Source organism: Dryobates pubescens, chromosome 30, assembly GCF_014839835.1.
Source record: "Dryobates pubescens isolate bDryPub1 chromosome 30, bDryPub1.pri, whole genome shotgun sequence".
Classification (NCBI taxonomy): Eukaryota; Metazoa; Chordata; class Aves; order Piciformes; family Picidae; genus Dryobates; species Dryobates pubescens.
In genome coordinates, this window is record NC_071641.1 from 12662557 (window position 1) to 12676404 (window position 13848).

General features: G+C 56.3%; 1 protein-coding gene across 1 annotated transcript; it reads left to right on the plus strand.

The window, feature by feature from the left end:
- Window positions 1–1192: 1192 nt before the first annotated feature.
- Window positions 1193–8860, plus strand: LOC104308865 (steroidogenic acute regulatory protein, mitochondrial). Its single transcript, XM_054174724.1, has 7 exons — window positions 1193–1256; window positions 1727–1849; window positions 2804–2949; window positions 4649–4807; window positions 7516–7700; window positions 8551–8644; window positions 8759–8860. Exons 1-7 carry the CDS (start codon window positions 1193–1195, stop codon window positions 8858–8860), a joined length of 873 nt encoding a protein of 290 aa, XP_054030699.1.
- Window positions 8861–13848: the final 4988 nt, after the last annotated feature.

Sequence of the window (13848 nt, forward strand, 5' to 3'; positions counted from 1 at the left end):
CCACACTGGGTATGGGGGGCACCAGGGGCTCCCCACATAAGCATGGTGAGCTCTGGGGGCACCAGATGTGAGGGACACTGGGGGTTGGGGGACACCAGATATGGGGGACACACCCAGAGGAGACTGTATAGAGGGGACACTGTGTGTAAGCTAAACAACCCCAGCTCCCTCAGCTGCTCCCCACTAGACCTGTCGATGAGACCCTTCACCAGCTTGGTTGCCCTTCTCTGGGCCTTCTGCAGAGCCTTAAAGTCCTTCTTGGAGTGAGGGGCCCAAAACTGAACCCAGAACTCAAGGCATGGCTTCATCCTTCCCTGCATGCAAGTGCTGCCAGTTGCCTTTGCCATCACCATCCTCAAACAGGTGCCAGTGTGGACCACCAGAGCATCTCATCTGGCCTGCATCAGGAACAGTGTGGCCAGCAGGAGCAGGGAGGTCATTGTGCCCCTGGACTCAGCACTGCTTAGGCCACACCTTGAGTCCTGTGTCCAGTTCTGGGCCCCTCAGGTTAGGAAAGAGGTTGAGCTGCTGGAAGGTGTCCAGAGAAGGGCAACAAAGCTGGGGAGGGGTCTGGAGCACAGCCCTGTGAGGAGAGGCTGAGGGAGCTGGGGTTGCTTAGCCTGCAGAAGAGGAGGCTCAGGGGAGACCTCCTTGCTCTCTGCAGCTCCCTGAAGGGAGGTTGTAGCCAGGTGTGGGTTGGGCTCTTCTCCCAGGCAAGCAGCAGCAGAACAAGAGGACACAGTCTCAAGCTATGCCAGGGGAGGTTTAGGCTGGAGGTGAGGAAGAAGTTCTTCCCAGAGATTGGCCATTGGGATGTGCTGCCCAGGGATGTGGTGGAGTCACTGTTCCTGGAGCTGTTCAAAAAGGATTGGATGTGGCACTTGGAGCCATGGTTTAGTTGTCAGGAGGTGTTAGGTATTAGGTAATAGGTTGGACTTGATGATCTCTGAGGTCTTTTCCAACCTGGTTGCCTCTGTGATGCTGTGATGCACAGCAGGAGGAGGAGAGGCAGGGACTGCTCCTTCAGAAGGGGAGCTTGGCCTTTCCCTCCAGCTCCTCCTCCAGCTTAGCCTCGTCCTTGAGCACTCCTCACTCCCAGCTGCCAGCTGGCAGCGTTATCCTGTCCTTCAGGCTGGCTATAAAGGGATGGTTGGGGTGCAGCAGGCTCCAGAGGCAGCCCCACTCCCACACCATGCTGCAGGCCACCTTCAAGCTGTGCTGCGGCATCGCCCACGACCCCCTCCGCAACCTGCCCGGTAAGCACCGCTCAGCTGCCTGCTCGGCTCGGGAAGCACAGGCACAAAAGAAGGGCCTCAAGGAGATGCTGAGTCTGCACTTGGTGGGCATCCCCTGGGGAGGTGGTCCCTTGGGAATCAGAGAATTGTCAGGGCTGGAAGGGACCTCAAGGCTCAGCCAGCTCCAACCCCCTGCCATGGGCAGGGACACCTCACACCGCAGCAGGTTGCTCACAGCCACCTCCAGCCTGGCTGCAAACACCTCCAGGCAGGAGGCTGCCACCACCTCCTTGGACAACCTGTGCCAGGCTCTCACCACCCTCCTGGGGAACAACTTCTTCCTCACAGCCAATCTCAGTCTCCCCACTTCTGGCTTTCCTCCATCCCAGTCCTATCACTACCCATTAGCTGAGCTTTAAAGGTCCCTTCCAACCCAAACCAGCCTACGATTCCACCCTATGGTCTTCTTCACCCACATGTCTCTCCCCTAGGTTTGAGGACAACAGCAATTGCAGCCATACAGAAGGACATGAGAGGTCTGCTGGAAAGAGGATCCCATCACCTGCCTTCCAAAATCCCTCCCTATATTCAGAGGCTGGTGGGGAAGGAGAAAGGTAAGAGTCAGCCTTGGCTACCAAGCCACTCACATGACAGAGGGCTGCATGTTGAAATGCTCCCCTTGCCCAGATGGTCTGACCCATATTTGGGGGGGAAAGAGTTGTCTTCTCACTGCTGGGCTGGTCTTACTGGCAGCTAAGAATAGAATAGAATAGAATAGAATAGAATAGAATAGAATAGAATAGAATAGAATAGAATAGGTTGGAAAAGACCTCAAAGATCATCAAGTCCAACCTGTCACCCAACACCTCATAACTACTAGACCATGGCACCAAGTGCCACATCCAATCCCCTCTTGAACACCTCCAGGGATGGGGACTCCACCACCTCCCTGGGCAGCACATCCCAGTGGCTAACAACTCTCTCTGGGAAGAACTTTCTCCTCACCTCCAGCCTAAACCTCCCCTGGCACAGCTTGAGACTGTGTCCTCTTTTTCTGATGCTGGGTGCCTGGGAGAAGAGCCCAACCCCCACCTGGCTACAGCCTCCCTGCAGGGAGTTGCAGAGAGCAAGAAGGTCTCCCCTGATCCTTCTCTTCTCCAGGCTAAACAACCCCAGCTCCCTCAGCCTCTCCTCACAGGGCTGTGCTCCAGACCCCTCCCCAGCCTTGTTGCATTCCTCATGCATGAATGCCTGGGATGCTCCTGAGGGGGAGGTTTTCTACACCAAGCTGTCCCCAAGCCCAGGAGGACACCAGCTGCATGCTCAATGCCAAGACTTTGTCTCACCAACCCCTTTGCTCCAGCTCCACCCTCAGGTCTGTCTCAGCAAAGCTTCGGGGAAGGTTCACAGTGAACAGCATGGCATGGCATGGCATGGCATGGCATGGCATAGCATAACATAGAATAGAACAGAATAGAATAGAAAGGAACCAAGTTGGAAGAGACCTTCAAGATCACTGTTTCCAACCTATCATCCAACACCACCATTGCTCTGCCTTGCTCCTGCAGCCACATGCCCAGAGCCTGCTGGAGACCTCAGCCCCTGCCAGCCCTCCAGTGTGGACCTTTCCTACATCACTCAGGGCGAGAGGGCCCTGCAGCGAGCCCTGAGCATCCTGCAGCACCACACCAGCTGGCAGGCAGAAGTGATGAAGGTAAAGCACTGGGGTCCAGTTCTGGTCGCCCCAGTTCAAGGGAGCTGCCAGAGAGAGTCCAGTGGCAGCTACAAAGATGCTGAGGGGCCTGGGGCATCTCTGTGAGGAGGAAAGGCTGAGAGCCCTGGGGCTGTTGAGCCTGGGGATCTGATCAATGCTGATCAATAGCTACAGGATGGGGGGCAAGAGGATGGGGACAGACTACTTGCAGTGGTGCCCAGTGACAGGACAAGGGGCAACAGGCACAAAGTGGAACCCAGAACACAAAGGAAATCTTTGGTGTGAGGCTGCTGCAGCCCTGGAGCAGGCTGCCCAGGGAGGCTGTGGAGTCTCCTCTGGAGAGGTTCCAACCCCACCTGGACGCATTCCTGTGCCACCAGATGTACCTGCCCTAAATGATCTCCAGAGGTCCCTTCCAGCATCTACCATTGTGTGATTCTGTGGCAGTCCAGATGCTCCATGCTGGAAGGGGCTCCCAGGAGGAGAAGCTGAGTCTGGAGAGGGGAGATTGGCTTCTCTCAGTCCTCCTGCTTGAAACCACAGGTGTGCTGCCAAGCAGAGCTGCAGAGGCACCTGGCAGCAGGGAAAGGCTTGGAAGGGGAAGCTCAGATAATCATGCTGGGGAAAGCCAGGTGCGTTCCTGTAGAACCAGAGTGTTAGGGGTTACAAGGGACCTCTGGAGATCACAGAATCCAACCCCCCCCGCTACTGGACATAATACTCCCAGTGTGGCCCCACCACAGCAGAGTAGAGGGACAGGAGAACCTCCCCTGACCTGCTGGCCACACTCTTCTGAGTGCAGCCCAGGATCCCAGTGGCCTTCTCGGCCATGAGGGCACATTGCTGGCTCATGATGAGCTGCTTGTCCACCAGCACTGCCAGGTCCTCTCTGCAGAGCTGCTTTCCAGCAGGCCAACACCTCCTCACCTGTCCTGGTGCAGGGGGTTGTTCCTCCCCAGGTGCAGGACTCTACACTTGCCCTTGTTGAACTTGCTGAGGTTCTCCTCTGCCCAGCTCTCTGTCCAGGTCTCCCTGAATGGCAGCACAGCCTGATGGGGGTGTCCAGCCCGACTTCGTGGTGGTTTTTGTCCCTGAACTCTTTAGCTGAGCCAGAAATAAGCTTTTAAACCCCAACCACCACTGTGCTGTGACACAGAATCATACAACCACAGAATCAGCCAGCTTGGGAAAGACCTCAGAGATCATCAAGTCCAACCTATTACCTACCACCTCCTGACAACTAAACCACGGCTCCAGGTGCCACATCCAAGCCTTATTTGAACACCTCCAGGGATGGGGACTCCACCACCTCCCTGGGCAGCACATCCCAATGGTCAATCTCTCTTGCTGGGAAGAACTTCTTCCTCACCTCCAGCCTAAACCTCCCCTGGCACAGCTTGAGACTGTGTGCTCTTGTTCTGGTGCTGGGTGCCTGGGAGAAGAGCCCAACCCCCACCTGGCTACAGCCTCCCTTCAGGGAGTTGCAGAGAGCAAGAAGGTCTCCCCTGAGCCTCCTCTTCTGCAGGCTAAACAACCCCAGCTCCCTCAGCCTCTCCTCACAGGGCTGTGCTCAAGGCCTTTCCCCAGCCTCATTGCCCTTCTCTGGACACCTTCAAGAGTCTCAATGTCCTTCTTAAATTGAGGAGCACAGAACTGGACACAGGAGTCCAGGTGTGACACAGACCTCCTCCTCTCCCAGGATGCTGGGGCCACGGTGAGCAGCGCTGCCCTCCCCGGGCTGGGCAAGGTGTTCAGGGCGGAGGTGGTCCTGGCTGTGCCAGTGGCACAGCTACACCAGGAGCTCTTCGAGAGGATTGAGCAGATGCCTCGGTGGAACCCAGCCCTCAGCCAGGTGAAGGTAAGGTGGGGAGGGATGCCACCATGGTGCAGGTGGCTGCTAGCATTACCCCTCTTTGCCCCCCCCACCCTCACCTCCCCCAAAAAAGTCCTATTCACAGAGATTTTTAGAATGGAATGGGATAGGATAGGGTAGGGTAGGAGAGGATAGGGTAGGATAGGGTAGGATAGGATAGGATAGGATAGGATAGGGTAGGGTAGGATAGGATAGGGTAGGATAGGGTAGGATAGGATAGGATAGGGTAGGATAGGATAGGATAGGATAGGGTAGGATAGGGTAGGATAGGATAGGATAGGATAGGATAGGGTAGGGTAGGATAGGATAGGGTAGGATAGGGTAGGATAGGATAGGATAGGATAGGGTAGGATAGGATAGGGTAGGGTAGGATAGGATAGGGTAGGATAGGATAGGGTAGGGTAGGGTAGGATAGGATAGGGTAGGGTAGGAGAGGATAGGCGAGGATAGGGTAGGATAGGATAGGGTAGGGTAGGGTAGGATAGGATAGGATAGGGTAGGAGAGGAGAGGATAGGGTAGGGTAGGATAGGATAGGATAGGATAGGGTAGGGTAGGATAGGATAGGATAGGGTAGGGTAGGATAGGAGAGGAGAGGATAGGGTAGGATAGGATAGGATAGGATAGGATAGGGTAGGGTAGGATAGGGTAGGATAGGATAGGGTAGGGTAGGGTAGGATAGGATAGGGTAGGGTAGGATAGGGTAGGGTAGGGTAGGATAGGATAGGATAGGATAGGATAGGATAGGATAGGATAGGGTAGGAGAGGGTAGGATAGGATAGGATAGGATAGGGTAGGGTAGGATAGGATAGGATAGGGTAGGGTAGGATAGGAGAGGAGAGGATAGGGTAGGATAGGATAGGATAGAGTAGGGTAGGAGAGGATAGGATAGGATAGGATAGGATAGGATAGGATAGGATAGGATAGGGTAGGATAGGATAGGATAGGATAGGGTAGGGTAGGATAGGATAGGATAGGATAGGATAGGGTAGGATAGGATAGGATAGGATAGGATAGGATAGGATAGGGTAGGAGAGGGTAGGATAGGATAGGATAGGATAGGGTAGGATAGGATAGGATAGGATAGGATAGGATAGGATAGGATAGGGTAGGATAGGATAGGATAGGATAGGATAGGATAGGATAGGATAGGATAGGGTAGGAGAGGGTAGGATAGGATAGGATAGGATAGGGTAGGGTAGGAGAGGATAGGATAGGATAGGATAGGATAGGATAGGATAGGATAGGATAGGATAGGATAGGATAGGATAGGGTAGGAGAGGGTAGGATAGGATAGGATAGGATAGGGTAGGGTAGGAGAGGATAGGATAGGATTAGATTAACCAGGTTGGAAAAGACCTTTGAGATCATCCAGTCCAACCTATCACTCAGCACCATCTGATCAACTCAACCATGGCACCAAGCACCCCATCCAGGCTCTTCCTAAACACCTCCAGGGATGGGGATTCCACCACTGAAGGATCACTGAAGGATTTAAGCTACTTCTGTGCTCCTGCAAGAGCAGGATGGCACCTCAGGGAGAGAAGATGTGCTTCACCTGCCTGCTGGCATCAAGACACGTGGTGGTTCCAAGCTGTCTCCTCTACATGCTGCCTGTCCACAGAGGTTCCTGCACACTGGGGGCCTCAGTCTTCTGTCAGGGGAGGCATTGGTCAGGGAATTCAAACAGCTCGGGGGGGGGCAAAAAGGCAAAACCCAATACAGAATCATTGAATGGTGGTTTGGGTTGGAAGGGACCTCCAAAGCTCATCCAGTCCACCTCCCCTGCAGTCAGCAGGGACATCTTCCAACTAGATCAGGTTGCTCAGAGCCTTGGAGAGCCTCACCCTGAAAATCTCCAGGGGAGAGGGCCTCAGCTACCTCCCTGGGCAGCCTCTTGCAGTATTCCACCACCCTCATGGTAAGCAACTTGTGGTGGACCTGGCAGTGAGGGGTTAAGGGTTGGATTTAGTGATCTTAAAGGTGATTCCATGCTTCTGTATCATGCTGCAGGGGCACCCTCAGGAAGCTGCTTGTCTGGCTTGGGCTTCTTTTGAGGATTGGCCTGATTTCTCAGCTCCCAAATCACAAAGGATCCCTAAGCAAGCTGCCACCCTCAGAAAGCTTCACCTGGGCTGGCTCAGATGCTCCTCAGCTTCTGCCTATTTATTGCTACCCCTTCAGCAGCAGCACCCAGGGAGCCCCATCCCAGAGGAGAAAGGCTGCAAAAACCTCACCTGAGTTCCACCTTCCTAGCCTGCAGGGCACAGAGGCCAGCCCCAAGCCCCCACCTTGCTGCTGCTATCCTCAAGGCAGCTTGAAAGAGTCATTGGCCACTGGAATGTGCTGCCCAGGGAGGTGGTGGAGTCCCTGTCCCTGGGGGGTGTTCAAAACAGGATTGGATGTGGCACTTGGAGCCATGGTTTGGCTGTCAGGAGGTGTTGGGTATTAGGTAATAGGTTGGACTTGATGATCTCTGAGGTCTTTTCCAACCTGGTTAACTCTGTGATTCTGTGACTTAAATCCCCTGGGGCATGGGAAGGGGGTGGTGGGGGTGTCCCCAGCGGGGCTACCCCCGAGAAAGCCTCGCCCCCGCCAGGGCTGAGTTGCTCAGATGGTGCTGGGGGATAGGTTGGACTCGATGATCTCAAAGGTCTCTTCCAACCTGGCTAATTCCATTCTGTTCCCGCGGTAGGTGCTGCAGCACGTCGGCAGGGACACGCTGGTGACACACGAGGTCACTGCTCCCAGCCCAGGCAACCTGGTGGGGCAGAGGGACTTCGTCAGCGTACGGCACCGCGGGAGGAGGGACGCAGCCATCTACCTGGTGGGCACTGCCACCCACCGAGAGCCTCTGCCCCTGCAAGAGGGGTGCATCAGGTAAGCCCCTCCCCCAAGGGACCGTCATGGGCTGTCTGATGAAGAGTGACTGAAGGAGCTGGGGCTGTTCAGTTTGAAAAGGAGGAGGCTGAGAGGAGACCTCACGGCTTTACCGTGGGAGAAAGCAGGGCTGAGGAGGTCTGAGCTGCTTTGTGTCCCTTTGCACTCGGCTCTGGTGAGTGCTGCATCCAGTTTGGGGCACCTCAGTACAGGAGAGATGTGGAGGTGCTGGAGCCAGGGCAGAGGAGGGCAGGGAAGCTGGGAAGGGGCTGGAGAATGAATCTGATGGAGAGAGACTGAAGGAGCTGGGGATGGGTAGTGTGAAAGAGAGGAGGCTGAGGGGAGACCTCCTGGCTCTCTACAGCTGCCTCAAAGGATCTTACAGAGGGGCTGCTGGCTGCTGCTGGTCTCCTCTCACAGGTGATTAGTGGCAGAACAAGAGGGAGCAGCCTCAAGCAGCAACTGGGTAGGTTCAGACTGGACACTAGGTAGAATTTCTTCCCAGCAAGAGTGGTCAGGAATGTGCTGCCCAGGGGGGTGGTGGAGTCCCCAGCCCTGGAGGTGTGTCAAGGTGGTTTGGATGTGGTGCTTGGGGATATGGTTTAGGGGTGACCCTTGCAGAGCAGGGTTCTGGGCTGGGCTTGGTGATCCCCAGGGTCTGCTCCAACCTGAATGCTTCTGTGATTCTGTGTCCCTGGGGGGGGGTTGACCACCACTGTGACCATGGGGTTTGCACTAGGCATGGCAATGCAGACCTGCCAAGGGCCACTGGAATGTCCTTATTCCCATTTTCCATAACCCCCCACCCCCTGGAGCAGACCCTCACTGCCCTCTCCCTTGCCCACCACAGGGCTGAGTCTCGGCTGAGCTGCATCGTCCTGCAGCCGCTGGCAGGGGACCCCGGCCGCACCCACCTCACCTGGCTCCTCAGCATGGACCTGAAGGCAAGTTGCCACCACGGGACGTGGGGTGGGACAGGTTCCAGTGTGCAGAGGCACCCTCCTCCCTGGGATGGGTGTCCCACTGGAAGCAAACCCTGGCTGCTTTCTCTCCCCAAGGGCTGGGTCCCCGTGTCCGTCGTTAACCGCCTCCTGCCGCAGTCCCAAGTGGACTTCATCAAGCACCTCCACCAGCACCTCTCTGCCACCACCTGCCCCTGAGCTGAGGAGAACACTCTGTGCCCAAGCACCAGGGATGTATCCTGAGCTGGAGACCCTTCTCATGGCCTCTGCAGCCACCAGTGATGGGGCAAGAAGGTTCACCCCCTGACCCCAAGCGTGCTGACACCTTTCACCCAGCACCATCCTCCTTACTTGGAGCATGGAGAACATCTGCAAGCCAGAGCAACCAAGGCAGCACCACAGGCTGCATCAGGGATTGCCTAAAGCCACCTTGCCCTAACCCTCACTGATGAGCAGCAAGCAAGGCTGGTGTTCAGCATCACTCCTCCCTGCTGGGCACAAAGGGATGGAGGTGGGTAACAAAACACACCCTGGCCCTGGCTGCCCAGGCTTCAGCCCTGCCTGGGTTTCATTGCTCCTCATTTCCTACCTGACCACGGTGTCACTGATGAGTGCAAGCTCAGCAGCTCCTCTTGGCCCAGACCAGTACCACCTCTCCCTTTCTGCTGACCTAGGTGTGGATGTGTGCATAGGGAGGTGGATCAGAGAGGCTTCTCTCCTGCTCTGCCAACAGCAGCAGGCAGGGCCAGGTCCCATGGGGCCAGAGAGATGGTCTTCATAGAATTGTCAGGGTTGGAAGGGACCTCAAGGACCATCCAGTTCCACCCCCTCTGCCATGGGCAGGGACACCTCACACTGCAGCACACTGCTCAGAGCCACCTCCAGCCTGGCTGCAAGACCCTCCAGTTCAGCTGATTTCAGGCATTGCAACATGTGAGACAGCAGCAAAGGGAGGCAGGCAGCAGCTGGGTGGGATTCAGCTCCCACATCCCATAAAGCGGCATTGTGCCCTCCAAGACCAAGGATAAAAGGATCCTCCTCCAGGATCAAGCACCTGGACTTCCAGGATCCAAGGGCAGCTCCTCACTACAGACCTGATAAAAAGCCTGGTGAGGTTTGGTCCTAGGAGGATCCTCAGGAGCTCACCAGTCATCCCAGCAGCAGGGATGTGATCATCATCCCACACCCTGGGAACAAGCACCAGGCTGCCACAAAGCAGCCAGAAATGAGCTGAGGACAAGGAGCTGCCTGGCAGGAGGTGGGTGGTGGAATCGCAGACTGCTTTGGTTGGAAAGGACCTCTGAAGGTCATCCACTCCAACCCCCTGCAACCAGCAGGGACATCAGCAACTAGAGCAGGTTGCTCAGACCCTCAAACAACCCAGCCTGGCATAATGCCAGGGACTGCAGGGTGCTTGTAACCTGTGGGGTTTGCTGGGCCTTGGGCTTATTTAGAACAGAATAGAATAGAATTAACCAGGTTGGAAGAGACCTTCAAGATCATCCAGTCCAACCTTTCACCCAGCACCATCTGATCAACTCAACCATGGCACCAGGCACCCCATCCAGGCTCTTCCTAAACACCTCCAGGGATGGGGACTCCACCACCTCCCTGGGCAGCACATCCCAAGGGCCAATCTCTCTTGCTGGGAAGAACTTTCTCCTCACCTCCAGCCTAAACCTCCCCTGGCACAGCTTGAGACTGTGTCTTCTTGTTCTGGTGCTGGGTGCCTGGGAGAAGAGACCAACCCCCACCTGTCTACAACCTCCCTGCAGGGAGTTGGGCTAAGCAACCCCAGCTCCCTCAGCCTCTCCTCACAGGGCTGTGCTCCAGACCCCTCCCCAGCTTTGTTGCCCTTCTCTGGACACCTTCCAGCAGCTCAACCTCTTTCCTAACCTGAGGGGCCCAGAACTGGACACAGGACTCAAGGTGTGGCCTAAGCAGTGCTGAGTCCAGGGGCACAATGACCTCCCTGCTCCTGCTGGCCACACTGTTCCTGATGCAGGCCAGGATGCCATTGGCCCTCTTGGCTGCCTGGGCACACTGCAGTCTCATATTCAGCCTACCTTCAACCAGCACCCCCAGGTCCCTCTCTGCCTGGCTGCTCTCAGCCACTCTGACCCCAGCCTGTAGCACTGCCTGGGGTTGCTGTGGCCAATGTGCAGCCCCTGGCACTTGGATGTGTTCAATCTCCTGCCCTTGGCCTCTGCCCATCTGTGCAGCCTGTCCAGGTCCCTCTGCAGAGCAGGGTGGGGGGACACAAAAATCATCTCAAACCAGGCTGGGTTGAAAGAGAAGAGCAGGATGGAGGCTGACCATGTGCCCTCTCCACCCCCACACCACAGGTCCCAACTCTTCCTCTCCCTAACCCCTCAGCAGCCCTCCCCAAATCAAGCCCAAGTAATGGGAGAGAGATTGTGTTGGGGACTGATTTGTATTTATTTGGGTTTGTTTTTCTTTACATTATGTTAGAGTCCAAAAAAGGAGAAAATAAAATCATAAAATAAAATAAAATAAAGGGGAAAAACAATTACAAAAGAGAAACAATTCCAGCAGGGAACCCAACCCAAAGTAATAAATATTAAAAGTTAAAAAGCTCTGAATTTGGTATGTACAAAACTTTACACATCAGGGCAACACTGGAGACAAGGTTACAGCACAGGAATGCCTTGGGGCATCCAGCTGGCCCAGGAGGAGGAGGAGGAAGATGTGGGTGGGGAGGGGGACTGACACCCCCTCCTCCTCCTGGGGTCTGGAGCAAACTCCTCTGGGAGCTGGGCCGCGGAATGCCAAGCGCCACCCCGCAGCAGAGGCAGGGGTTGACGGCACCCTGCTGGCTCCCTCGCCCCCTTCCCCGGGCTGGGAGCGAGGGTTAGCACCTGCAATGCAGCCCCCTTGCCCCAACCCACCCCCAGCACCCCCTGAGGACCCTGGCTGGGGTGGGGGTGCAAGGGGAGGCACAGCTCTCCTGCGAGGTACAGCAAGGAACCACTGCAAATATTCCTACTGCAATCAAGCACTAATGCCCAGGGCAGCCCCCGAGGGAGGGCTGCAGCTGAGGGCGTGGGAGGAAGGGGTGAGCTCCCAACACTGCACCCTGGAGACATCCAAGCCCCTTTCTGAGGGGGGAGAAGCTTTTGGTTTTCATTCAATGCCTCCAAGGCTACAGGGCGAGGAGGAAAGCTCAAATCCTGCCCCGAGCCAGCCCCAGGGCTGGCCCAGCAGCAGGGGAGGGCTGTGGCAACAGCCTGGCAAGGAGAGATCACAGTATCTGTTGAGGCTGGAAGAGACCTTTGAGGTCATCAAGTGCAAGCACTCACCTAGAGCTCACCGTCCCAGCACAGCTGCCAGGCTGCTGCCACTGAACCACAGCCCTCAGCACCATTGCTCCTTGGCAGAGCAGCCGAAGCGTTTTCTTTGGCACAATAAATAAATGTTGGCACTCTCCTGGAGGGCAGCACTGGGGGCTGGGCTGGAGAGGGGCAGGGAGGGGGTGTCAGCAACCTGGAGGGGAAATGAATGCCACCTTGGTGCACCCACAGCATGCCAGGGATGCCATAGGTACCCATGCCTGCACGCCTCGCACCGCATCTGCCTGCTCAGAGAGTGGCAGGGGCTGGAAGGGAGACCTCTGGAGCCCACCTGGTCCAAGCCACCTGCTGAAGCAGGGGCACCCACAGGAGGCTGCCCAGGGTCACATCCAGGTGGGTTTGGAATCCCTCCAGAGAAGGAGACTCCATCATGCAATTAAAGCTCAGTCTCCCCCCTGCTGCAGTCCACTCCAGCCCAGCAAAGGCTGAGGACAACCAACACACCGTCATCAGCGCCTTCAAGATGCCACAACCTTGACTTTCTTGCAGCTGCATCAGTGCAGTGTTCTGCCCTGGCACCAGTGGCACTGCAAGCACCAGGCTTGAACAGCACTGTGCCCTAAACCCCCCCAGTGTGTGCCAAGTACCTTTGGTGGCCTCACCAGTGAGCCCCAGGCAGCTAGAGCTTCCCAAACGCTGTCCCTAGAGATGTCCTCACCCTGCTCATCAGGTGCCCAAGGAAGCAGGGCCAGCAGTTGCACCCACACCATACCCACGTGCCCAAGAGGTCCTGTGTTGCAATGCCAAACTGGTCCATCTGCCAAGCCTTGCCTTCCTCAGACCCCACCTCTCCATCCCCAGCACCACCTCCCTGCCAGCACTCGCCCCCCATGGAAGGCCACCTGCCCCTGGACCACACCTGGAGGTGCTGAACACACTCAGGTGGGAGGCTGCACCCCCCAGGCACCAAAATGATGTCAGCCCCCATGGGGACACTCCCTGGGGGACATGGCAGGCTGCCTGACCCCACTTGGGATAGGTTTTGAGGGCTCTGATTCCTCCAGGCAGACCCTGTGCCTGGACACCCAGCAAGCCACAGGCAGCCCTCGGCTCCTAAAGTGCTGTGCATAGGTTTAGTACCTGGCACAAGAATTACTCAGCGCTGTTAATCACCTCCCTCCCTCTACCCTTCCTCTGCAACTACCCCTAAAACCCACTCCCAGCCTCCCAGTCGTCCCCATCTGCCTCCAAGAGGTGCTGGTGGCCCACAGGCACCAGGGATGAGGCAGGAGAGGCTGGGGATGAGCATCAGCTCCAGGCTGGTGGCTCAGAAGTCCCCACCAGGTGACAGGTGGGTTCTAGGTGTGGCTTTGGTCTTTGACTTTGCTCTTATTGTTCATGGCAGAGTTGCCTGGACCATGTCCTGCCCATCCCACAACACAGGGCAGAAGCTGGGCCACGTCTTCATGCTCCATCTTACCCCCAGACACACTTCCCAAGCTCTCCACCCCACAGGGACAAGCCCAGGCAGCAGTCTGGGTGTTCCTCCACACCTCCCCTCCCCCTTCCCCCCCCAACACCTTTATAAAGAAACTTCATAGAATCACAGAACTGCTGAGGCTGGCAGAGGCTTTGAGGCCATCACATCCACCTCACCTCCAGTCCACTGTCCTTACTCAGGCTCCCACCAACCTCCCACAGCTACCACCAAGTTCCAGGCCTGGACCACTGAGGCAAGAATCTCCTCTCCAGCACATCTGGTGTTGCTGCTTGGGGGCTGGGGGAAAGGAACAGCCACATGAAAGCCTCCCCCTCCCAAATCCCTGTAGCACCTTGGGAGGAAGCAGCCCATCTACCTTCAGCCAAGCTGCTGCT